Consider the following 25,983-nt stretch of genomic DNA (forward strand, 5'->3'; position numbering starts at 1 on the left):
CTCATTTGTTTTCATTTCTCCTCATGAGGCGGGATCCTAAACAGCACAACCTTGTTACCGTCGGACAGTCAGCGGCTGTTTGCTACGGAAGCGTATTGCATTCACTTGAGAAAAAGAAATCTACTCTGTTTTTCTGAATTAACGACTTAATTATCTCAGAATTACGAGATAATTTTTCATGGAAAAAAAAGTTTTTGCTTTGTTTTTCTGAATTAACGACTTAATTATCTCAGAATTATGAGATCATTTTTCATTAAAAAAAAATATTTTGTTCTGTTTTTCTGAATTAATGAGATCCCTCAAAATCCTGCCAGGAGCTCTATGGGAGCTAATGTGAAAATGTAATAGTTCTTCGACAACCACAGAACTTGCTATTATATTAATTACAGATACAAATTTGATTATTTATATTAAATTATTCTCTTTGTAAAATAAAAACAAATCAATACAATAGCTTATAAAAACATCACCAAAGTGTATTTCAATGCATAGTAAAAACCTTAGACATGTATGAAACACACACAGGCCAAACCCAAAATGGCCAAAACAGTTAATGAAGAATATGAACATTCGCTAAACTGTGGGAAAACTGATTTAGAAAGCAATATTTGTTTTACTGTGAGCAAAAATATCATGCTGTAAAACTATAATGAAAATAATATGCTATAAAATCATTATGAACGAATTCTCCTAAAAGTGGGCTCACTTGAACAAAAAAGGGGCCCCTTTTAGGAGAATAATTTAATATAAATAATCAAATTTGTATCTGTAATTAGCTACAATAGCAAGTTCTGTGGTTGTCGATGAACTAATACATTTTCACATTCATTAGAATTAAAATTTCGTGTCCTGGTGTTTATTATTAATATAACAGATTCATTTATTCATGGATTTTGATTCCAGTGGTGGCTGCATAGGATTGTTTCCAATTTCCAGTAAATCCAGAGCGTTGTAAAGTCCAAAAGTCAACATGTTTTGAAAAAGGATAGATGTAATAATTTCCAAAATTCACAACATGTTTTTATCTAACGAAATATTCCGCCTCAATCCATGTTTGTTGGCGTTTAGACTTTCAAAACCATTTTCACTGTGGTGGAAAAAACTTGCTGTACACAAAGCGAGGCACGCACCTTCCTCCGGGGCAGTCTAGCAGCTAATATATAATATATATAGGCCTATGTATGTGTATAGTAGTCTAGCACTATTATATATTACAAAAAAAGATCGTATTATGTAGGACTATCTGCGTTCGCTTGGCGCTCCATTTAATCCATTCTATTTTATTCAATACATTTTTAGGGTGATGACGCCATAAAATATGACGACAGACATTAGAAGCTTCATTCTAAAACCTCAATAGAAGTTTCGAATGTAAATATGACATGACATTTGGTACAGTCTAACGGTCAGAATGATCACTATGGCCATTCTAGTAGTTATAGAATTCCGGTAGTTCTCGTGTTAAATGCAAGTACAAGTACAAGTCTATTGCTTGATTAGTGTCCTTTGGAAGATCAAGTGTCTCAGCCATGACAGTATTACAAATGTCATAGACAGTAATGTCTTTGTATTGAAGGCCAAGTTTAAAATATATCTCTATAAATTCATGCGCATCCAAGTCTCAGACGACTCAAAGTAAAATAAAACCGGATTAAACTTGAAAGGCGGGACATGTTTACTTCCATGCAATCCAGCTAAAATAGAGCTCCTGGCAGGATTTTGAGGGATCTCATTAATTCAGAAAAACAGAACAAAATATTTTTTTTAATGAAAAATTATCTCGTAATTCTGAGATAATTAAGTCGTTAATTCAGAAAAACAGAGTACATTTTTTTTTTCTCAAGTGAATGCAATACGCTTCCGTAGTTTGCTGGATTGCGAATGTCGGCAGATATTTTTTAAAATTAACTTACATTTTAAATGAACAAATATTGTAAGTGAACAACAATAGCTCAAGTTTAGAAAAACATTTATTATTAAGACTTTAAAAAATATTTCTGCATCTGAGTATAATGAGTTGAGTTGAGAATAACATTAAACTAGCAGCCAGAGTCTGCTTGTCATACATTGCTGACAGAAAACGCTGCGGTTTAAAGTGGACTCGTTTTCATGGTACACAGAATGTTCTAGGGCTAGGCAACATTATATGTTTAGCTAACAGTTTGAAGTTACCTAGCAACAATGTATGTTAACGTTAGCTCAGTCAATGTTAGTATCAACAGGTGTAGACAAAATAAAAATTACCCTGACCTGATCTAATTTACTGAATCAACCAACTCACATCTCCTTTCTTTTTTTTTCATCCATGAAGATATTAAAACCTGTTGCTGGCGTTTCATGACTGACTACTGCGATACCGGCTGCTCAGTAGAACTTTCAGTGCGCTTACAGTTACACTATTAAGAGTGTGCACGAGACGTTCCTGCCTGTCTCTGTCAATGCGCGCGTCCACGTACAGGCACGCAGACGCGCGCACTGACAGAGACAGGCAGGATGTCTGTATTCTGCTCGGTCCTGCTCCTCCGTGGCGATGACGGCGCGCGGTTAAAAAAAATAATAACAAACGAATTTGAAAGTGGGGGGGGGGACACGAACGGGATTTTGAAAAGTGGGGGGGACATGTCCCCCCTGTCCCCATAGGAAATTACGCCCGTGATTGAGATATATGTTTTGAACTGAGGGTGGACAGCGCGCTAAAGCTAGCGGCAACACGATGCTTGGGTTTAAAACATCACTTCCGGCAGCTGTTAAAGGTGCAATATGTAATATATTTCCTGTTCTAAAGCATAAAATTATCATAATATGTTATCAGAGATTTAGGAAACATGCTAAGTTGAAATATTGGCTTCTCTGAAAACAATGCTTCATATATTCTACCTTGAAATGTCCGTTCCGGGCTGGAATTTATGTGTGATCCTGCCCATTTCCCAATACCCCGGGTTGCCAAATTTGAAACAAGTTAGCAGTTAAACACAGCACACTGCAGCCATGGAAGCAAGCAATACATCTAGCTAACACTGACAGAGTTATAAAAAATCTACATGAGCTGACTTATAATTTGCAAACAATAAAAACATTGCCAACGTATACATTAGCTGATCTACTTACAGTGTAAGGTTCGTCTCTTGCCATCGTCAGTTTGCTTGTTCCTGTTGCGTGTCCTCAACTTGTCCACCTGCATGAGCTTTGAGTCTGAGGGAGGAGGGGGCGGGGGAGGCAAGTCTCTCCAAAATTTTGAATTTGGACTGCAGTACTCATTTTAAACGCTTGATGTCAATGTTACATATTGCTCCATTAAACGGCGAACACTTTAGTGTAATAAAAAATGTTTATGTGTTCCATCTGGGATGATACTACACTTTGGAAACTCATACACTACATGGCTGAGTGCATAGTACATTTTAAAGTGCATAGTGTATAGTGTGTCATTTGGGACACAGCTAAAGTGTTTCTAGCAAGTCAGTTCACTGTTTGTCATCTTTAACGTTCTTCAGGAGGTTATTTCCAGTCATGTCAGTGCAGCTCCTATCTACTTGAACAGAGAAAGACCGAAATATCCTTAACGGTTGGTCAAGATTACAATCCAAGAACATTCAAATCAGTAGTAATAGAAGTGGCCCGTCTCTGTTAAATAATATCTTACCATATCTGCATGTCATTGCAATAACTTGACACGTTTCCCGTGTCATCATCTGAGTGCGAAATGCTTTTAAAATAAATGCTCAAACAAAATGTTTTCTATGAGCTGAGAGGTGAAAGACTGCATTTATTTGGTCAGCATGTAAAAATGCAGGTGTGCTTTGCTGCAAGCATAAATTGTGTTTTTGGGGATGGCCAAATTGTTCTCAGAGGTCTATATGATATTGACAAGTGTTATTTTATATTTTTTTTTGTTCTAAAAGGTTGGATATCAATCAGTTTAGTAGCATTGACACTAAGATAAACACTAAATTAACACTATTACACCAGCATTAATATCATGACTGAAGTTTACAAAATTAAGACGTAAAGAAAAGACAGTATATGGTTAAAAAAGGTAATCAACAGAACATGTTTGTCACAAGCCCCTTTATATAAATTCATTAATGCCACATGATCAACTCTGTTTTACATTTCAGTATACTCAAATCCAGAGGTGGGTAGTAACACGTTATATTTAATCGGATACATTTACTTGAGTAACTTTTTTGGGAGAAATTTACTTTTAGAGTAGGTTTAAAAGTGGGTACTTTTTACTCTCAATCAAGTAAATTTCAATTTGTGGCGTCAGGGTGATTCTGTAACTGGGCTCTTATGACATCAGTTTTTACGTGTACATTTTTAAATCAGTGCAGAACAAAGCTGTATTTATGCATTAAGCAGTATTTATGCACATACTCCGCGCCCTCGCGGGGGTACTGGAAACTATTGCAGCTACTTCCGGTGGATTAACTGTATAAATCCATGTGATCAACAACTTGAGCGCGAACAGACAGCATTTCTGCGCGTGCACAGCGAAATGTATATATCATTTTTAATATATAGAGTGTGTTAATATAAAGAGTATAAAGAGTACATTTTAAAATGTATCTGTATGTTTTGTCTCTCAATATGTTATTATGTTATTTTAATCCAGTAATGATTTGTCAAAAAGTTATTTAATAAATTCAGCATGAAATAAAACATTGCAGGAGTGAAGGAAGCAGTAAACTCCTAGCTTGTACGTCTTTCCCGTGGTGGATTGTGGGAAATTAACCATCATCGAGTGTACTTGAAATGTACACTTGAAATCAGAGTGCATAGTGTGTAAGAATGAGTGAACAAAAGTAGGGAACAATTGGCTCACTCAGAATTCAAACACTCCTACAAAATAGCGAAAACTCAAAATAGTGCACTATATAGTGGATAGGGGGAGGTTTCAGACACAGCAATTGTTCCACGATCAGGGTTGGTGCCCTACGTAGGTTGTGTACTCGGAGAGTTATGGTACTGCTGTACAGAACGTCTAGCTTACTAGTGTAACCCCCATTTCCTGATGGAGGGAACGAGACGTTGTGTCAATTGTAGTGACACAAGGGGCTTCTTTCAGGAGCCTCGGATACCTCTGAATATGAAAAAGGCCAATGCCAAATTGGCGAACAGAATTTGCATGTCCCGTCCCCAGACATACGGGTATAAAAGACAGGGGTTGTGTAATGTTCTGCACTTATATAGCCCCTTTTTAACCTTAATGGTATTCAAAGTACTTTACACTGTGACACATTCACACTCACAAGGCGCTAGTCTGCCATTGGGAACAACTTTGGAGTTCAGTGTCTTGCCCAAGGACCAATCCTGCGATTAGTGGCCAACCTGCTCTACCTGCTCTGAGCCACAGCCTCCCTGTACATGTTCTATTATGTAATTTGACTGCTTGAGTACTCATTTAATTGGATACTTTCTTATTCTTACTCAAGTAATTATTTGTGTTAGGACTTTTACTTCTACTTGAGTAATTATGTTTTTGAAGTAATTGTACTTTTACTTGAGTACAGTTTTTGGCTACTCTACCCACCACTGCTCAAATCACACATGAACATTAAAGCCCCCAATCATCTCACCACTTTAAATGACTCTTTAATACAGTATTACTGCTGAACAGAGTCATATTTTCAGTGATCAGAACATTATAAATGAGGAAATTGAATCTCAGAGAGTTTGATCAATGTCTCACAGCAACACCCGCGTACACCACATCATCCTCCTGATGAACTATCTGTAAGAAAACACACAAACACAGATATACACATCACATGTGCTGTTATTATTGTTGTTGACCTTTTAGGAACAAATAAATGAATCATCCTCCTACTGCCATGAAACTGGTGATGTGATGCTCAATATTGAAAAAATGTACATTGAAGCACGTCTACAAATCGTACGAATTCTACAACCCTACTTGTATGTTTTAATCTGATTTAGCCAAGTCCTACAAATGGATTTAAAGGAATAGTTCACCCAAAAATTAAAATTCTCTCATTATTCACTTACCCTGATGCCATCCCAGATGTGTATGACTGTCTATTTTCAGCAGCAGAACACAAATTAAGACTCTTAGAAAATATTTGAGCTCTGTAGGTCCTTATAATATAAGTAAACGGGTGCCATTAGTCTGCTGTCTGTTTGACGGTCCAACTGTCATATTTAGACAGCATAAAAGTAATCAATCCACACAGTCGATCAATTCATGTCTTCTGAATCTTAGAGTTAGAAATGAACTAACTCTCACGTGACGTTTGTTCCTCTGTACAAAACACGTGCTTCCAACTTCTCGCGTGAACGCAGCATTGCGCTTATATCACTGATGCATCGACTGCTGGCAGGAAGCAATTTTTTTAAAGTTAATACGTTTTTAATAATCAATTTGTTTCTTACACCAACCTATCGATTAGCTTCAGAAAACATTAATTGATCGATTGGATTTGTGTCAGAGAACAGACACTCGAGTGCGCGCTCAGGGAATCGCCGTCTCACAGTTTATTTGAAGGACTACAGAGAATGGCATCTGATTTACAAAACACTTCCAAACACAAAGATAAGATGCAGTTTACACTGGCTGTGTATAAATCTGATGGTTTAAATTCATATAAGCGACAGAATTCGTGCAACAGTATGCATTTAATGTTTAATGATAAAGAGAAAGATGCCTTAATTGCCTAAATATTAGAACTCTTTAAGATGGTGCCGCAGATGGCTGCTTTGGTGTGGAGCTCTCTAGCGTTTTTGTTACTTTTGTTTGTTTGTCATGTTTTTTGTCACACTTTCCCGATCAGTTTCACCAGGGATGACCCGCTGAGAATATTCGGCAGATTATATTATTATCATTTCTTGCTGTTGTTTGATTATTCTGATGTTTTGGAGGTGCAGAGGTGCTCTACAAGAGATCCAAAAGACGCACGAGAGGGAAGAGAGCCAGCGCGCTTGTGAAGCTTCGTCATCGTGGCTTTAGGACTCCGCTACTGAGTATTCATCTGCCGAATGTCCGTTCCTTCACCAACAAACTGGGCGAACTGCTTCCGCTCACTCAAACAAATAAGGACTTTTTCTAACTCCGTTGCCCTGTGCTTCACCCGAAACCTGGCTGAGTGAAGCCATCCCGGACAGCATGTTTCATCTGCTGAACATCCGGCTGTTCAGAGCAAATCGCATCACGGAGTTATCTGGGAAAAGGATAGGTGGTGGAACATGCTTTTATATCAATGAAAGTTGGTGTACAGATGTAACAGCATTGAAGAAAATGTGCTGTCCTAATTTAGAAGTGCTTTTCATCAACTGTAAGCCTTTCTACTCGCCGCAGGTGTTTTCCTCGTTCATTCTCAAGTGTTTATGTCCTGCAACAAGCATGCGTGAACACAGCGTTGCAACAGCTGGCTGATCACATCACAGACACAGTGCAACAACACCTGGATAAAGGTATTATTATTTTGGGAGATTTTAATAAAGCTAACCACACCCATGAACTGCCAAAATACAAACAACACATCACATGCCCCACCAGAGACAGAAATAAACAGAACCACTACTACACCACTGTAAAGGATGCATATCGTTCTGTCCCATGTGCAGCTTTAGGACTCTCTGATCATTTTCTGGTTCATATTCTCCTGACCTACAAGCAGAAACAAAAATCAGCTAAGCCTGTAGTAACGACTGTAAAGAGTCAAACCCATGATGTAGAGCTGGAACTTCAAGCCTGCTTTGACTGCTCTGATTGGAGTGTTTTTGAGGCTGCAGCCACAGACCTGGACGAGCTCACATATATTTTAACATCATGTATACGTTTCTGTGAGGACATGCGCATTCCTACTAGGACAGTTCTATCATTCAATAACGATAAATCATGATTTACAGGAAAACTCGGACAGCATAGTCATGTCAAAGAGGTTGCTTAAATTAGTGGTTATAAAATATTGTACAACCAGGCCAACAATCTTGCATCTGTGTGGAAAGGCCAAAAAAGCATTATTAAGTACTGTATATGACACCTCCCCCTCACTCTGTAGAGGGTCAACTAATGGCTGATGAACTGAATGTGTTTTACTGCAGCATTAAAAAGACGAGATTCACACCCCTCCCCCACTCTTATCTTCATTTCACATACACACCCCAACACCTCCTGGAACCCCCCTCCTCCACCCTCCTGCTACTCAATCTGCACTCATGATCTGTGAGAAGGATGTGTGGCGGGTCAACATAGGACTGCTTTATCTCCTGCAACACCTCAACAGACCTGGGACTTATGCAAGGATCCTATTCAATACCATTATGCCTGATGATTAACAGGGCCAGAGATAGGGTGGAAAATTATTATATGTTACAAAATTGTGCAAAAAACAAACCAAAACCAACTTTACTGACATTATAAGTGGACCTCAGGGAAGATAGTTAAAAGACCTAACATCACCACACAACTATTAACTCACAGCGGTAACAAAAAACAGCATAAATAAAGTCATCAAGAATAAATAAATAAGACTAAAACACTAACCGCATCATTTATTCATGTTGCAATGCATACTGGGAACTCTCATATCAGCAACATTGTTCAATATGAAATTGTTTGTTGAAACAACTCTGTAGGACATTTGAGGGAATATTGTTGGTCTAACATGTGTCTTTATGTAGATGCAAAGGTCACATTTCAAAGCATCTGTGAAAGAAAAAAAAACTTGATAAAAAAGCGTTCAGTTCCTGACACTTCTGTATTTTTGAGACTTGGTATCTCCGCCCCTTCAGCTATGTGCTCATCCATATTTATTGCACATATGCTATCTCTCATTATGCAAACAATGAAAAGTTTACCACAAAACAAATATCAGAGAGTTAATGTCCACTGAATGCTTGTTTGATCATTTAAGTGAGAGGGGTTCGATGTTTAGATCATTTACTTTATTGATCTTTTCTGTTGAAACTGTTATTCACACATGTATGAGGGCATTGAGTGTGAATGACTCAACTGACACTGTTGTCGCACTCTCATGCCACACGTCCCTTTTCTCATGCAGACAGACAAGACAGAGCACGCACAACCGTACAGCAGAGAGTTATTCAGAGCAATCAGCAAAACAACAAGAAAACAGCAGTCCTGTACTCTACGAACCATTTACCATGGCAACCAATGTTTTCTACCAAAAATACCATAGTTACTGCAATAGAGCGCAACAGTCTGGTTCCGGAAGTAAAACTCCCATTCATTTATCCCATAGACAAAATGATTTTCAAATATAACGTATAAAACTTTAAAGACAGATCCACCATGAGCTCTGAGGTTATTCATGGATGATATCTGCTTCTGATGAAGACATCCGTCTGCGTTATCTCAACTTCATTGTTTAAAAACTGTTTCCATGGTAAACAACTACATTACCCATGATACAGCAGAGAAATATCCACCAATCAGAGAATCGTGACGCACTGTGAATGATGTAATCGAGTCGGCCTCCTTTCACCCTTAAACTGCTTATATATTTGTACATTTCGGGATATTTGACAATAAAAGTAAAATATATTGTTTCTATACTTATAATCAACAACCTAAAATCAATAGTTTTATATATTCCTATTGTTTTTTTATTCAAAGACATCATTCGCAATGCATCATGGGATTGAAGTTCATGCCCTCTTGAAGCACGATAAGTCCTTGTACCTCGATGTCTTTATCTCCGATTTTCAAATACTTTTTTGCCTCAAAACAAAGTTTGTATTGTTGTGATTCTCCTGGTTTGGTTCATGACTCGCAACTCTTTTATGAAGGATTTTATTAAAAGTCTACGAGGAAATGAATGGGGGAAATACTTCCGGAACACAGACGGCTGTAAAAGTGGGCGGTGACTGTTGCGCTTTATTATTGTTACCAGACCTACAATAAAACTTATTTTCATAATCCTTGAATTAATCTTTCTATAATTTCCTGACTAAAAGTTCTCACCAGTTGTGTTGATCTTTTAACAATTTTATTATTCTCCACCAATTTAGTCTGTGCCACGTGTAGAATGCCATACCCATCCCCACACGGAAGAAAGCTGGCACCCTGGCACAGACCCCTATACTCTGCCCTGACTAGTATAGTTTGTGCCACATGCAGGACCATATAAACACACAGGCTTACTGGGGTTTAAATTTATCGGGCCCCAAATCTTTTTTTGGAAAATGGAATAAACGTGTTGTTTTCTCGTTTCTGCTGATTTCTTTTCCGATTAAAAATCAAACAGTCTAAATTCACACGGACCAGATCCATTGCTCAAATGAAGAGTAAACAGTGTCTGTGACAGCTCCCTGATTCTGCTTTACATTCAGTCCAAATCACTGGACAAAGAAATGTGTTGATTTCTCTGATTTATTATGAACACACAGTTATTCCACTAAAGAAACCGTCATGGTTAATGAGACGTTGTGTCGGATTAATTGACACAAGGGGTCTTCCTTGGATGCTGAATCATACCTCTGAACCTGAGAAAAGGCCAATGTCAAGTTGGCAGACAGAATTTGCATGCCCCGCCCCTGACATACAGGTATAAAGGGAAGCGGGGCAGTGAATGCCTGTCAGGATTTTGTACTGAGGAGCCGAAAATGAAGCATGGCCATTTACAGTGCTAGGTCTAGTGCTGTGGCAGGAAGGACACAACGTCTCGTTCCCTCCCTCAGGGAACGGAGGTTACGACAGTAACCATGACTTTCCCCTTCTGTCACTCACTCGACATTGTGTTGGATGAAGTGACACAAGGGGTCCATAAAAGAGCGCCACGCACTGACCGTGTTACGTGACTGTCGAAACAGGTGCACAGCAGGCTATTGCATGCTAGAGGCACCTGTACCGGCTACATGTAGCCCTCCCCAACTCTTTTTTATTTTTTTGCATATAAACCTTAGGTTTCCCACACCCCTGAGGGGTGAAAAAGGTGTTACATGCCTAGCATTTAGAGACTGAGGAAGAGGCCTAAGGGGCCATCTTCAGAACTCGTCAGCGCTGGTGTGCCGGGGCTGTAGGTGAGGCCGGAGGCAAGGTAGATGTCCGGTCTGCGAATTTCCTATTCTTTCAGGAGGGAAAGACCATGCGGAGGCCACGCCCTGCCCAGTTTTAGGGGGAGGTACTGTGTGGCAAATACACCACGAGGGTTATGAAGCCAAACGTGGGATATGGCGCAGTGGTAGGTCCAGCCTAACGCTACAAGCACGGCGGCCGGGGCAGCAGGGCTGCCCAGGGGAAGTGTGGGTCCGCTGACAAGGGGGACCGTACCGCAGGAAATACATCACGGGGAGTTAACCTGAAGAGGGAACTATGCCCGTGGAGCCCGACCCCAGTACAGAGCATTCGAGACTCGTAGTGGGTCCGGCTGCGAATTCAGCAGAGCCAGAGGGCTAGGGAGGAGAAACATCCAGGCAGCGACGCTCAGTGGCTGACCTGGGACAGAAGGCGCACTGGATCAACTTGTTGAAGGGCGCAAGCGGAACACCCGCTCGGTTGTGTAGAGTTACTAGTTCTACCGGCTCGGACCTGACAAAACACGGGACGAGACCGACTCAACCCTCAGATTGTAAAACCTGGCAAAGGTATTGGGTGTTGCCCAGCCCGCTGCTCTGCAGATGTCTACTAGGGAGGTGCCATGGCTCCGTGCCCACGAGGATGCCACACTTCTAGTAGAGTGTGCTCGAACCCACAAGGGGGCGGGCATAGCCTGGGTGTGATAGGCTAAGGCAATAGTGTCAACGGCCCAGTGGGCTAACCTCTGTTTAGATGGCTTTCCCTTTCCGCCATCCGCCAAAGCAGACAAAGAGCTGCTCAGAACATCTAAAGCTCTGCGTGCGGTCCAAATAGGTATGCAAAGCACGCACCGGACACAGCAACAAAAGGGCTGGGTTTGCCTCCTTCCGAGGCAGCACTTGCAGGTTCACTACCTGGTCCCTGAAACATGGTGGGCTGTGATAGCAACTACATACACTTTCAATATGGAGGTGTACAGCCTCCCCTCCAGCCTCTCCTGCAGGAATAGAAGCACTGACTGAACTCCGCATCTCTGCGGGTCTTCGGCTCGGGAAGAACACCAATTCGCCCCACTTTAGGACGTCGATTTGCTTGGTGGAGGGAGCTCTGGCTTGGTTGATCGTGTCTGCGACAGCAGGAGGTAGATACACTAGATCTTCCACATCCCATCCAGGGGCCAGAGGTCTGGGTGTGGATGCCAGAGGCTGCCACATCCCTGAGAAAGAAGGTCCTTCCTCTGGGTAATTTTCAAGGGAGGGACTGTCGCGAGAAGTGTGAGAACCGAGAACCTGTTGTGGGTGGGCCAGTAGGGGGCCACCAGGATGACCTGTGTCTCGTCCTCCCTGATCTTGCACAGCACCGATGCAAGAAGGCTCACTGGGGGAAATGCATACTTGCGCAGGCCTCGGGGCCAGCTGTGTGCCAGCGCGTCTGTCCCGAGAGGGGCTCCTGTCAGGGAGTACCATAGCAGGCATTGGGAGTTGTCTTGGGAGTTGCCTTGCCAAAGCAGTCCCATATCAGCTGGACCACCTGGGGTGGAGCCTCCACTCTCCGCTGGGCGAAAGCTGTCGTGACAGCATGTTGCGGTTGCCAGGGATGTGAGTGGTGAGCAGCGACTTGAGTCACGGCTGGCTCCAAAGGAGGAGATGGCAGGCGAGTTGTGCCATATGACGTGAGCGCACGCCGCCCAGGCAATTTATGTACGCTACCTGTCTGAACGGATCAAGACATGCTTGCCTCGGATTAGTGGGAGAAACTTCCGTACGGCATGAATTACAGCCATCAACTCTAGGCAATTGATGTGGCACCGCTGCCGGGGTCCTTTCCAGGGGCCAGCAGTAGCGCGCCAGTTGCACACAACGCCCCAACCCTGTTGAGAGGCGTCTGTGGTTACCACGACACGTCTGGACACCTGCTGCAGGGGGACTCCGGTCCACAGAAAGCAGAGGTCTGTCCAAGGGTTGAAAGTCTGACGGCAGGAAGGGGTGATTGTCACACGGTGTGTGTCGTGGCGCCATGCCCATCTCGGGACTCGAGTCTGTAGCCAGTGCTGTAGTGGTCTCATATGCATCAACCCAAGCAGCGCGACCAGAGGTATGACTCGGCATCCAAGGAAGATCCCTTGTGTCACTTGACAGAAGGGGAAATGCAGTTTAATAAGGATGTTATATATGAGGACAGGCACATGCACACATAGACATATATTTTTTTAAATAAATGATATATATATTCCTGTTTGCGCACAGCTTCCCTGTCAAACAAATATATTTATTGAATAAAAAATCTAAATATCAGGTTGTGAGATGAGACTTTGTCCGATGTGCTCCCTACCTCTGCGCAGCAGTGCAGCACACATCAGCACATGATACACAGACAGGCAGACAGACAGACAGGCAGACAGACAGGCAGCAGCCCCTCCCAGCTCCCAGTCATGTTTTTCTAGGCTTGTGTGGAGGTGAGTGGTGATGAACAAAAGACTAAACTACCAGTGCCTCGACTTTACTGCTAATTAACCAAAAGACAAATATAGTTAACTTGTGTCTTGCTAACATGCTACTAATGCTAATACATACTAGCTATTGTAATAAGTTATATAAAGTTTAGCTGAGGCAATATATCATGGTGGTCATACAGGCTAATGTACTGTACTTAATGAAGATTTTTGAAGTGTTATGTATTCCAATAACACAAAAATAATTAAAACGATTTATTGCCTTGTGTAAAATAAACAAATTATTATTAAAACTATTTCCCTCTCCTTGGTGCAGTCATTTATTCTAAATATATACTTGAAACTAGTATCATAGAAAACATGCACATTGTGGTTTCCTTTGCTGCTGTTGCTCTTGTGATAAACTATTGAATACTAAAGAAGACCACGATCTCTGTATGAACTGATTATTCTGTAGAAATCTGTATGAAACAATTGTGTGAGTGTGAGGGAATTCAAATTCATTGGTAAGGAAGTCAGAGTTGTGTGAATATATTTAATGTTTTGTTTTTTAAATAAATAATTATGAGAAGTTCCCTTTTTTTCCACTTGAGCCCCCCCAAAATGTCTGTGCACTTCCCTGGACTTGACACTGTTTGAGTAGAAAAACATCGAACATGTCACTTTCAGTTCTCTTAAGACACTTAACAACTGTCATCAAATTTAATGTCATTTATTTCTTATCAAGATCTCCACTAGTTTGGCAGATAATGAAAGCCAGAGGGGGAAACTTGATCAAAGGCCATGAAAGACTGCTCTAATATTAAAATACAATAGATCTAATCATTGTAATTATTAATTAAACCAACTCATGGGGTTCAATAGGCCATGCTCATCAAGAATTAGAATTGAGAAATAAGGCTGGTAAAGCTGGTAAAGGACTGACGTGACCAAATTTAACACATTTATTCTTGTGTTTGTGAGTGTGGTCACGGGTCAGTAGAATGCTAGTGAATGGTGGCCAGAACTCAGATGTCCAAATATCACATAAAATCAACATAAAAGTAATCCATAAGACTCCAGTGGTTGAATCATTGTCTTACGAAGTGATCCAATTGGTTTTGGGTGAGAACAGACCAAAATATAACCTTTTTTACTGTACATCTTGACAGCAGTCTTCTTGGCGATCATGATTTCAAGCTCGATTACTCTTCCTTTAGCACCATGTAGCGCTCTGCACATGCGTCAAACACTAGGAAGTGTAATCAAGCTTGAAATCGTGATTGTGCCTTGAGACTGCAATGGCCAGATGTACAGGGAAAAAGGAGTAATATTTTAGTCTGTTCTCACCTAAAACCAACTAGATCTCTTCAGAAGTACCAATATACAGTAATAATTACAGCCTGACAGATATGGGATTTTTGAGACCGATACCAATACTGATTTTAGTTGGGGGAAAATCACAGATTATCGATATGGTGGCCGATATCGTTTTTTTTTTTAGATATATTTTTGAGCTGAAATGAAAACAGACATTTTCTATGTGGATTGTTCACCGATTTTGCACTGATATGACTATGCAAATGTACTCAGAAGCACAAATATTTTTATCAAAGAATATTTGACATCAATATTAAACACTCAACAGATTCTAGAAATGAACACTGAGAAAACAAAGAATAAATACAAATACAATGTAACACAGTTAAAGGATGGGCAAGGAGGAGGCGAGAACCGGCTTGTCAACATGATAATTTAATTAAACTCCAACCAAAAGCACAAACATAAACACACACACATGACGGACATGCCCGTAATCCTCTCTCTCTCGAACCATCGTCACCGGCCGCCTTTATCCCTCGCGTGCCTCATCAGGCCGATTGGGGACCGGGCGCGCGATATTCCGACCCCGCCCCGTCAAGTATCAGTATCAGTATCAGTCAAATACTGTATCAGTCAAATACTGACTATATTAATAGTGCCAGTCAATTATTGGCAGGTTGTAACACAAGAAGCATTTACACCAGGCCCGGATTGGTTAATCGGGAGCACCGGGAGAATTCGGTCTGTTTTTTTGGCCGTGAGGGCCGGTGTTGTCCTGGCACTGGGTTGAAATATGGATACTGCACTCACAGCTGCCCACTCTTTTTAATTTTCTATTTTACCTCAGCCCCACTCTTTTTATTTATTACTCACAGAGTGCAGCCTGCAGGCTAATGACGTAATTATCTTTTGACTCCCCCGACAGCGGCACCTTGTTTAAAAAAAAAAAAACATCACTTGTAAACTTAGGTCAGTGGTGGTGGTTGATGGAGGCTAAAATGGACAATAGAAAGCGCAAAGTCGGCGCTGAGAAGGCAAGATTAAAGTAAAGAAAGCGCTTCAAACTGACGTGACCAAATGTACAAAAATAAGCCGTTTTTTCACCAGCGCACCAAATGAATACGATGAGAGGGCCGGTAAGCTAACGTTAAGCTAGTTAGGAGCAGCGCTAGATGCTAGCGGCCGTGCAAAACAATGTTGTCTGCAAACCACCGTTCATGTTCATGTATCAAACTTTGTCTTGTAGTTCTTCAGCAGCAGCAGCCTCTATTGCTCATTGAGTGAATATAAGAATTCAAATGAAGAATATGGTGTAGAGCTGAAACGATTAGTCGATGTTATCAACAATGTCGACAATAAAAAAAGTTGAAAAAATGTTTATTGTCGAATAGTCGTTTGATCTCATTTAACGTAACATGAGATCACAATAAACGGTAATGATGACGTGTGAGAGCTGCACTGCAGTTCGCGCATTTGTCTGACTGAGGAATTACACAGATCACAGTCCAGATGAACTCTAAACTTTCCAAACAGCTTCAGATGATGTAGATCACAAAGTATTGGGTAATAATTATACAAAAATATCCAATAAGTAAATACAAAAGCACTCTCGTTGTGGAATTAGCGGAGCCGGAAGTCTTTAAAGGAAACACCCGGTGTTACATCATCAATGCAGTTATATTTAATGCGTTATTAAAGTTAAAATAATACAGAAGCAGGTTTTTTAGTTAAAACTACAAACTCCGAAACTGGCATTTCTCTGTGTGGTCAGCGCCTCCTCTATGAGCTGCACGAATGTCCCGATCTAAGGGGGAGAGATTGAACCTGCACCCGGCTGAGAGACACTCTGTCCCGGCCCTGATTTACACCTGTCAACACATAAACGGCAGCAGCGGTGTCACACCGTATTCTGCTATACAAGTTCAGAGGAAACTTCAACAGTGGAAAACCAGACTTTTAAATATTACATTTTGTAAATGCATTGACTGGAATTGTTTAGTTGAAGGGGTACCAAACTGTGATTCCTGAATAAAACAGTTTGTTGAATACATGTTTACACATTAACTTCCACTCAGCTGACAAGCATTGAAAGTAGCTATGTGATTAGCTAGTTAGCTATAAGCTCGTTGTCACGGAGAGTAAAAGATGGACCAGCGTTGTGTCTCACCAACTAAGTGACAACGTAGCGTGAAATCAACACTCAACAGACACAATCCACCACAGCACCGTTGTCTAATGAGCTGCAACAAGATGTTCTGATGTTTACCTTTCAATCTGCTACATTACTGACTGCACTGACAAACTATAACTGCTAACAGCAAACAGATGTGATAAACATGAGTGACATGGTTGTCAGGGACAGGGTTAACATTATATTAGTTATATTGAAAAAGGAAAATGATGGGGTCATTGTTTATTAACTTTCCAGTATGTATTTCAGAAGCTAGTTAGCAACTTACCGAGAAGACACCGCTTAACACCTTCCCTGCTCAACTCCGTCCTGTCTGCAGAGCCACCGGCAGTTCAGCTCTGTAAATAAGTCGGAGCACGCTCTGCTGGAAAAACTATGTAATGACACCAATTCTAAAGCACTGTTTTCTGCATTATATGCTCTTAAAAAAGTTTTCATATCAGCACATATCGGTAAACATATACACCGATACTGATATATCTGTGAAAGGATAATATTGACTGACCGATATATCAGCCGGGCACTAGTCATAATAACCAATATAACTGCAGGTGTGTCTGGATACGAGTATGAAGTAAAGACAGTTGGGTGAGAGTTGTAAAGCAGTTTACAGATGTGGAATGGAAACAAAATAATAGTGACTTTAAACAGCAGCAGCGGACGGGACGCTATGGAAAAATCACTAAGCAATAATGACAGTATTTTATCATTTAAGGAAAAGAAATGTCATTTAAAAGGGGTGCTTGTATTAATAACTGTCAGAAGAAGAGCGTTTACTGTTGTACGATATCAATACATCTAAAAATCTAGATATTATTATTAATAGGCTATTGATGTATATATATATAGTCATTTGTAACCGATTTAACATGTAAATGTTTAGATATCAGGAAGTGAGTGATGTCGCGTACACGCAATGGAACACAGAACGTCGTAACCGCACATGCTGCTTAAAGTCCTTATTAAGAATGACACATTGGTCTTTTGTGCTTCATGTGATGTCATGATAGAACATGTGTCCTCCAGAATATTCAGTGTTCCCATTCCCTTAAAGAAATATTCCGGGTTCAAGTCAAGTTCAGCTCAATCGACAGCATTTGTGGCATAATGTTGAAACACACACAACAATGTGTCTTCAGCTTCATAGTTCTGGTCACCATTCACTTGCATTGTATGATCCTACAGAGCTGAAATATTCTTCTAAAAATCTTCATTTGTGTTCAGCAGAAGAAAGAAAGTCACACATCTGTGATATAATGGGGGTGTAACGTTTGGTGTCCTAGGAGTCAAGAGGAGACGCAGGAGTAGGAACTTTATATCTTTAATTACAATCACTGGAGTGGAACAAACGCAGGAGTAACATCAAACATAACAATACAATTCATGAACTAACAACTACTGACAAAACTAGAGGGTATATATACACTTGGAACTTAATAAGGGAATGACATACAGGTGGGGATAACGAGGGAGTGACTTCTGGGAAACGTAGTGCAGGAGAGAACTTCAAAATAAGAGTCCTTAAACGTGGTGAAGACAGACGGTGACGGGAAATATCGATGTTAAATGAAGTGCGGTTGTTCTTCATTAGTCATTATCAAACATTAGCAGTATTTGCAGTAATTACCCCCAGTAGCTGGTAACATATTCATTTTCATAGATCATTTCATTTGTGGCATTCTTAGGAATGGACGACTATAAATAGTTAAAGTATGCCAGTTTGTATTTTTCTTTTAGCCATTTTAGTCCACTGCTTTTGAATGTGTTCATAATAAATGTAATCTGTTTTATTTATCAATTTTATAAAAAATAATTGCATTAATGTTTTCTCTTTTTCTTGAGTTTCTTCAGTAGTTAAACTCTGCTGTCAAATGTTTGGTGTGTGCTAGTCATCATCAGCTTGTAAAATGACTGCAGTATAATATCAAGCTTTAGTGAACTTTATAATTCAGCTTAATTTACTTTAACTTAATTTTGCTGCTTTCTCATAGTCGCTTATTTGTGGTTTAACAATATTTGACCCTTAACACACAATTTAAGAAGCTAAATTCCTAATAAAGCTGTGACCTATAACACACATTTAGACTGATGCATTTACTCTCTTTCATCTCACAGACAGCGCAGTTGCGGAAGTCCAGTTTCCTGTGGAACAGTTTAACAGTCTATTTCAGCATGCAGATACACCCAGAGCTGTAACGCTTTTACCCGTAAAGAGTTTTGACCGTTATTCTGTACTTCAGACATATCATACTCTGTTAGTGCTTGTTTTGCTTTAGTTGGTCAAACCGGTCTCTATCTGACATTATTAGACATCAGTAATTTGTATTATATAGTAGATCATCACTGTACACTGTCCATACAGTTGTTTAATCCTTCCACAAGCTTCCCACAATAAGTTGCTGGAATTTTGTCCCATTCCTTCAGACAGAACTGATGTAACTGAGTCAGGTTTGTAGTCCTCCTTGCTCGCACACGCTTTTTCAGTTCTACCCACAAATTTTCTATCAGATTGATGTCAGGGATTTGTGATGGCCACTCCAATACACTGACTTTGTTGTCCTTAAACCATTTTGCCACAACTTTGGAGGTGTGCTTGGGGTCATTGTCCATTTGGAAGACCCATTTGTGACCGAGCTTTAACTTCCTGTCTGATGTCTTGAGATGTTGCTTCAATATATCCACATCATTTTCCTTCCTCATGATGTCATCATCTATTCTGTGAAGTGCAGCAGTCCCTCCTGCAGCAAAACACCCCCAAAACATGATGCTGCACCCCCATGCTTCATTGTTGGGATGGTGTTCTTCGGCTTGCAAGCCTCACCCTTTTTCCTTCAAACATAACGATGGTCATTATGGCCAAACAGATCAGACCAGAGGACATTTCCCCTAAAGTAAGATCTTTGTCCCCATGTGCACTTGCAAACTGTAGTCTGGCTTTTTTATGGTGGTTTTGGAGCAGTTTCTTGTTCCTTGCGGAGCAGCCTTTCAGGTGATGTCCATATAGGACTCGTTTTGCTGTGGATCTAGATACTCGTCCACCTGTTTCCTCCAGCATCTTCACAAGGTCCTTTGCTGTTGTTCTGGGATTGATTTGCACTTTTCGCACAAAATTACGTTCATCTCTAGGAGACAGAATGCGTCTCCTTCCTGAGCGGTGTGATGACTGTGTGGTCACATGGTGTTTATACTTGCGTACTATTGTTTGTACAGATGAACGTGGCACCTTCAGGGGTTTGGAAATTGCTCCCAAGGATGAACCGGACTTGTGGAGGTCCCAAAATAATTAGTGACATCTTGGCTGATTTCTTTTGATTTTCCCATGATGTCAAGCAAAGAGACACTGAGTTTGAAGATACAGTAGGTCTCAAAATACATCGACAGGTACACCTCCAATTCAGTACACCTCATATCAGAAGATAATTGTCTAAAGGCTTGAAATAATTTTCTGGAATTTTCCAAGCTTCTTAAAAGCACAGTTAACTTCTGACCCACTGGAATTGTTATAGTCAATTAAAAGTGAAACAATCGGTCTGTAAACTATTGATGGAAAAATTACTCCTGTCATGCACAAAGCAGACATGAGTCTAAACGACTTGCTGAAACTGTAGTTTGATAATATGAAATCTGTGGAGTTGTTAAAAAATGAGTTTAAATGACATCAACCTAAATGTATGTAAACTTCTGACTTCAACTTTTTATCTGTGTCCGTCTGTCCGACCGACCATCTTTTTCACACATTCAAATGTCAAATCAACCGAACAGTTTTCAGCTCAGTCAGCTTTTGCTCCTGAAGTTTGAGCTTCCTGTGAGACCATTTAACAGTGTTTATTTTAGCAGAAACACACATTGAACCTTAACCGGCTCTTATTGTTATTTCAGTTTGTTCTTTGATCTGCTCTTTATCTTTGGCCATCTAATAATGATTGAAGATAATTTTATTCAACACAAATATTGCTTGGTAACACGTTACAATGAAGTGCCATTTGTGAACATTAGTTAATGCATTAAATATCATTAACTAACAATGAACATTATATTTATTACAGCATTTATTAAACTTTGTTACTGTTAGCTAATAAAATAGCAATTGTTTATTTTTAGTTCATGTTTTTTCATATTGCATTAAATAATGTTGACAAATACAACTTTATATTTTAACAAATGTTTTTGACTCTAAACATATACATATAAATGTATTATAAACATGAGAAAAGTGTTGTTCATTGTTAGTTCATGTTAACTAACGGCTCTTTATTGTAAAGTGTTTCCTTTTGCTTTTATAGATCAAAGCGCACTCATAAGCCAAAAGATAATGTAGATTTGTTTCAATTTAATGACACTTTCCATGAATAGGCTACAAAAAATATATAATTATAACTATATATAAACTAAAAATATATATTTTTATAATAATAGTGTATTTGATTTTCATTTTATATTAAATTATATGTATTAAAATTAAATAAGCAACAACATTAACTACACAATTTATAACATTTACAAATAAATCAAATAAATCAAATAAAATAAATCAAATAAATCAAATAAGGGTTGCAGATTAGGTCTAAATTAATCTGTCAATTAACAGTAACGGTTAAAATTGAGCCTGAAAACAGACAGCAATATAATTCGTGTAAAAATTGAAAAAATGGATGATATTTTCTTATTTGATCAGAATGATGGTTATATGGACAATAGACGACTCAGTGACTCGTTCGTTTTTGGGAATAGACTAAATATGTTCCTTTATCTTCCCTTTATGGACATTATTGACTTTATTAATCAGGGATTGAGTACAAATGTCAGATTCATGTCAAAGTTCTTCTGTTGAGTCTCATCTGGAACTATTCATGCACGTGAAATGATCGTCATATAAATAAAGATGTTTTAATAGTTAAATATGAGTATAATTGGGGGATAATCAGTGTTTCCAGCATTGAATGATGAGACTCTCCATCATGAAGTCATCAGAAGAGAATAAAAACACATTTAGTATTTTATAAATATATCTGCTGTTGTGTGCATGATAAATCATCATACACAGAAATACTGTACATCTGACTCGCTGTTAATGGAAATGATACAGAGAGACACAAATCATAAATGATCTCACCGGTTTCTGTGCTCTTTTGAATAATGTTGGATCAGCGTAAACGATCTCTCCTGCACGAGTTTGATCTGTTTTAAAATAATGACAGACATGTTAAAATAACAACAAAGATTCTCTCCATCTTCACTAGATCTGCATTTTTAGTTGTGTTTTACACTTGCCCTCTTGATCAGTTATTCTGTGTTTTCTGTAGATGAAGATCATCAAAACTGCAGCGATGAAGAGAATTCCAGCAGCAGCAGCAGATATCCACATTATAAGAGACGAGTTTTGGGGTTGTGAAGGACTTTCTTTGTCTGGTCCTGGAACAATAAAGAGACACGGTCATTAATGTAAATGCATGTCCAGTCTGACCGACAGCACACAATACATTCACTGATCATCTGATGCAGATTGCAGGTCAGTATTATACTGTAAGTGAGAAACGCTCCTGCAACGCTTAAAAACATTCAGACGTTTCTGTCACAGATTTGAAATCTTCAGATATTAGGCCTATTGCATATTAAACCACAATATGTTTTATTATACTTGTAAATATATTAGTTTATTAACATCTTACGATCATATTGATATTTTAGATCCGCTAAACCTAACCACATTTCAACTATATTCAAAACACAACATGTGAAACTAGTTACAGTCACAATAATTTAAGTTACAGTCTTACACTCATATTTGTAAGCACTAACTCCACCCCTACACCTAAACCTTAAAAATGCTCAACAATATAAAAGATGTACAGTAACGTTCATTTATTACAAGAATCAGTGAAACTGAAGGTTTTGATTGCTGGAAATCTTCCTCTGTGAAATCAGTCACAACACATGCAAGAGCCGATGGCATTGATATTAGTGACATCACATGATTGTTGAGGCAGTTAGTGAATGTTTAATGAGTGTGGGACGGGATCTGTTACAGCAGATGATGGAAATAAAATAAACAATCCTCACAAAAACCATCGCACAGCATCAGAAGTCAGAATGTGCTAGATTAATTTGACGAGCATGAGAACGATCTGTGTTAGCATGTTTATTATGACACATGTATGAACATCTTACAAAACTCAGTACATAAACACCAATACTGTACCTGAACACGTCTGACAGACTTCAGTATTGTTGAGATGTTTAGTCTGGTTTCTGATGGGATTGTTGATCACACAGCTGTAAGAATCATCGGCACACTCCAGATGTAGAGAGAGACTTCTGTTGAGATCAGACACACTGATGGAGGACAATAAACTGTTTCCTTTGTACCAGGAGAGAGTCGCCTGTGTCACATTCACCACTGAACACACCAACACACATTTAGATGAACTTTCAGATGATGAAGAATTCAGTGAAGAGTCGCTGATGATCACAGGAACCGGCAGACGAGCTGGAAAACATCAGAGAATAAATACAATGAACATTAAATACATAAATGCTTTTACTTGTCAGTGTTGAGTGAATGTGTGTGTGTGTGTGTGTGTGTGTGTGTGTGTGTGTGTGTGTGTGTGTGTGTGTGTGTGTGTGTGTGTGTGTGTGTGTGTGTGTGTGTGTGTGTGTGTGTGTGTGTGTGTGTGTGTGTGTGTGTGTGTGTGAGTGTGTGTGTGTGTGTGTGTGAGAGTGTGTGTGTGTGTGTGTGAGTGTTGATTGAGTCTATAGATGCTGAACAGTGAAATGATTGACATCTGTTACATAAAGGATAAAACGATGAACGTAAGAGAATAAGAATAAACAATGCTAAGCAGGCTACAAACAAACACTCGTGCCTCATATTACTCCAGTATATCATGTTATTGAACATGTGATGATGCCGCAGATGCTTTTGTGACACAGAAATGATGAACATAACAAGTCATTTATCAAACAAGAGCAACAACATCTGCAGTTTTACACCGATACGATCTGAGAATAGATTTAATCAAGAAGAAATTACACACATCAAATGTAGAAAAGTAAATATAGAGGAAAGAAACGTTGTTTTATAGTTATTATACGGTCAGATAAATGACATAATACACGATCATTAGAAAGAAAATAATAATCTGACTGAATCTATTAATATCATTTCAAATATATGAATCAGTCTGAAATATCTTTATAGATTCTGAAAATGATTATTAATATAATGATGAAGACAGACGACACTGTAACACTCACCAGAAACTGTGACATTGAATGTCTTTGTTGTATCTTTATTTTCTGTAGTGACGATTCGTTGATAAAGTCCAGTGTGTTCAGTTGTGATGTTTGTGATGGTGAGATCTCCAGTCTGATGGTTCAGATGCAGTCGACCTCTGAATCTCCCATCAAGAACATCATCAGATGTACTGAAGATCTTTCTCTTGATTCTAGCGATGCGAATGTTTTCAGATCCAAACCTCCACTCGATCTCATCTTTATCTTGTATTTGAGTAAGATCAGTGTGTAAAGTGACAGAATCTCCCTCCATCACTGACACTGACTTCACTTTATCTGGATCAACACCAAACACACCTGCACAACAAACAATGTGAACTTGAACTTTTATTTTGATCTTTGAAACACGTTTTGCACACATTAAATGAGGAATAACTTGTAGTCAATGAAGTGTTGAAACAGATTCATGAAAACTGATAAATGAATAAGATGTTCAATAGTTCTCCACTGAAATAACAGCAAATACAAACAGAAATATTTGTGTAATGATACTGACTGAAAGTAAAATGAGTCTGATGATATGATGTCTTCAAAACGTTACATTTAATACAATCATTTATTGATGATATAAAGTGTTATTTACACAGATCAACTGAATATTTCTCATAAAAACAGCAAACAATGATGTTGATAGTCCTTTACAATAAACTGTCAATAAATAAGAAAGAAAGTTGACTTACTGACCACATGCCACAAGAACAAACACAATAAAAGCAATGTGTGAAACATTATTCATTGAAATAACTCTCCACAAGTCTGAAATCACCAGATATTTCAACTAAACTATCTTGAGTGACGACAACTGGAGGAGGGGAGAGTTTATAAAGTTCTGTCGAGAGAGAGAGAGAGAGAGAGAGAGAGGAAGAGAGAGAGAGGAAGAGAGAGAGAGAGAGGAAGAGAGAGAGAGTGAGAGAGAGAGGAAGAGAGAGAGAGTGAGAGAGAGAGGAAGAGAGAGAGAGAGAGGAAGAGAGAGAGAGAGTGAGAGAGAGAGGAAGAGAGAGAGAGTGAGAGAGAGAGGAAGAGAGAGAGAGTGAGACTGCGAAAAACAGATAAAGAGTTTTATATGTCTTTGTTTCCTTAGTTGTTTCTTGTCTAGTTTTGTCTTGTCTTATTGTTCATGTCCATTTTACTGTATTCACTTTGTTTTTCTTGTAATGATTTGCCAATATGTATTTACTGTATGTATGCCAATAAAGCAATTTGAGTGAGAGAGATTATAAATTGTTCTAAACTATTTTCTATGGTGTTGTTTTATTAATTTACTTTTGTCATGCCAATAAAGCAACTTGAATTTAATTGATTTGAGAGAGAGCGAAAACATAAATTCAGCTACTTCCACAGAATTAAGACTGATTATAAATTGGCCCCATATTTGATCCATATTAAAGATAATAGATAAAGAAAGCTACTGTCAAAGTATCGTCTGAGTGAGCACAGTCTGTCTGTAGAGACGGGTCGACACGGACAGAACCGGAGACCCAGAGAGGACAGACTGTGTTCACGCTGCACTGAAGGAGTCTGTAGAGACGGGTCGACACAGACAGAACCGGAGACCCAGAGAGGACAGACTGTGTTCACACTGCACTGAAGGAGTCTGTAGAGACGGGTCGACAGAGACAGAACCGGAGACCCAGAGAGGACAGACCGTGTTCACACTGCACTGAAGGAGTCTGTAGAGACGGGTCGACACAGACAGAACCGGAGACCCAGAGAGGACAGACCGTGTTCACGCTGCGCTGAAGTAGT

The 25,983-nt window shown here is 39.4% G+C and overlaps 1 protein-coding gene across 1 annotated transcript; it reads right to left on the minus strand.

The window, feature by feature from the left end:
- Window positions 1–4,697: 4,697 nt before the first annotated feature.
- On the minus strand, window positions 4,698–25,007 carry LOC127639974 (SLAM family member 9-like). The gene is made up of 6 exons (XM_052122337.1): window positions 24,922–25,007; window positions 24,199–24,534; window positions 23,144–23,431; window positions 22,216–22,356; window positions 22,058–22,122; window positions 4,698–5,734 (listed from the first exon to the last, which is right to left on the minus strand). Exons 1-6 carry the CDS (start codon window positions 24,971–24,973, stop codon window positions 5,681–5,683), a joined length of 936 nt encoding a protein of 311 aa, XP_051978297.1. The 5' UTR covers window positions 24,974–25,007; the 3' UTR covers window positions 4,698–5,680.
- Between the last annotated feature and the right edge of the window lie 976 nt (window positions 25,008–25,983).

This window comes from Xyrauchen texanus, chromosome 48 (genome assembly GCF_025860055.1).
Source record: "Xyrauchen texanus isolate HMW12.3.18 chromosome 48, RBS_HiC_50CHRs, whole genome shotgun sequence".
NCBI classification, from domain to species: domain Eukaryota; kingdom Metazoa; phylum Chordata; class Actinopteri; order Cypriniformes; family Catostomidae; genus Xyrauchen; species Xyrauchen texanus.

Coding starts and splice junctions, on each gene's coding strand:
- LOC127639974 (XM_052122337.1), bottom strand. CDS start 24,973: ATGAATAATGTTTCACACATTGCTTTTATTGTGTTTGTTCTTGTGGCA. Junction 24,535..24,921: donor GTTTGTTCTTGTGGCATGTG/GTCAGTAAGTCA, acceptor TTTGTTGTGCAG/GTGTGTTTGGTGTTGATCCA. Junction 22,123..22,215: donor CAGAATAACTGATCAAGAGG/GCAAGTGTAAAA, acceptor ATTTTAAAACAG/ATCAAACTCGTGCAGGAGAG.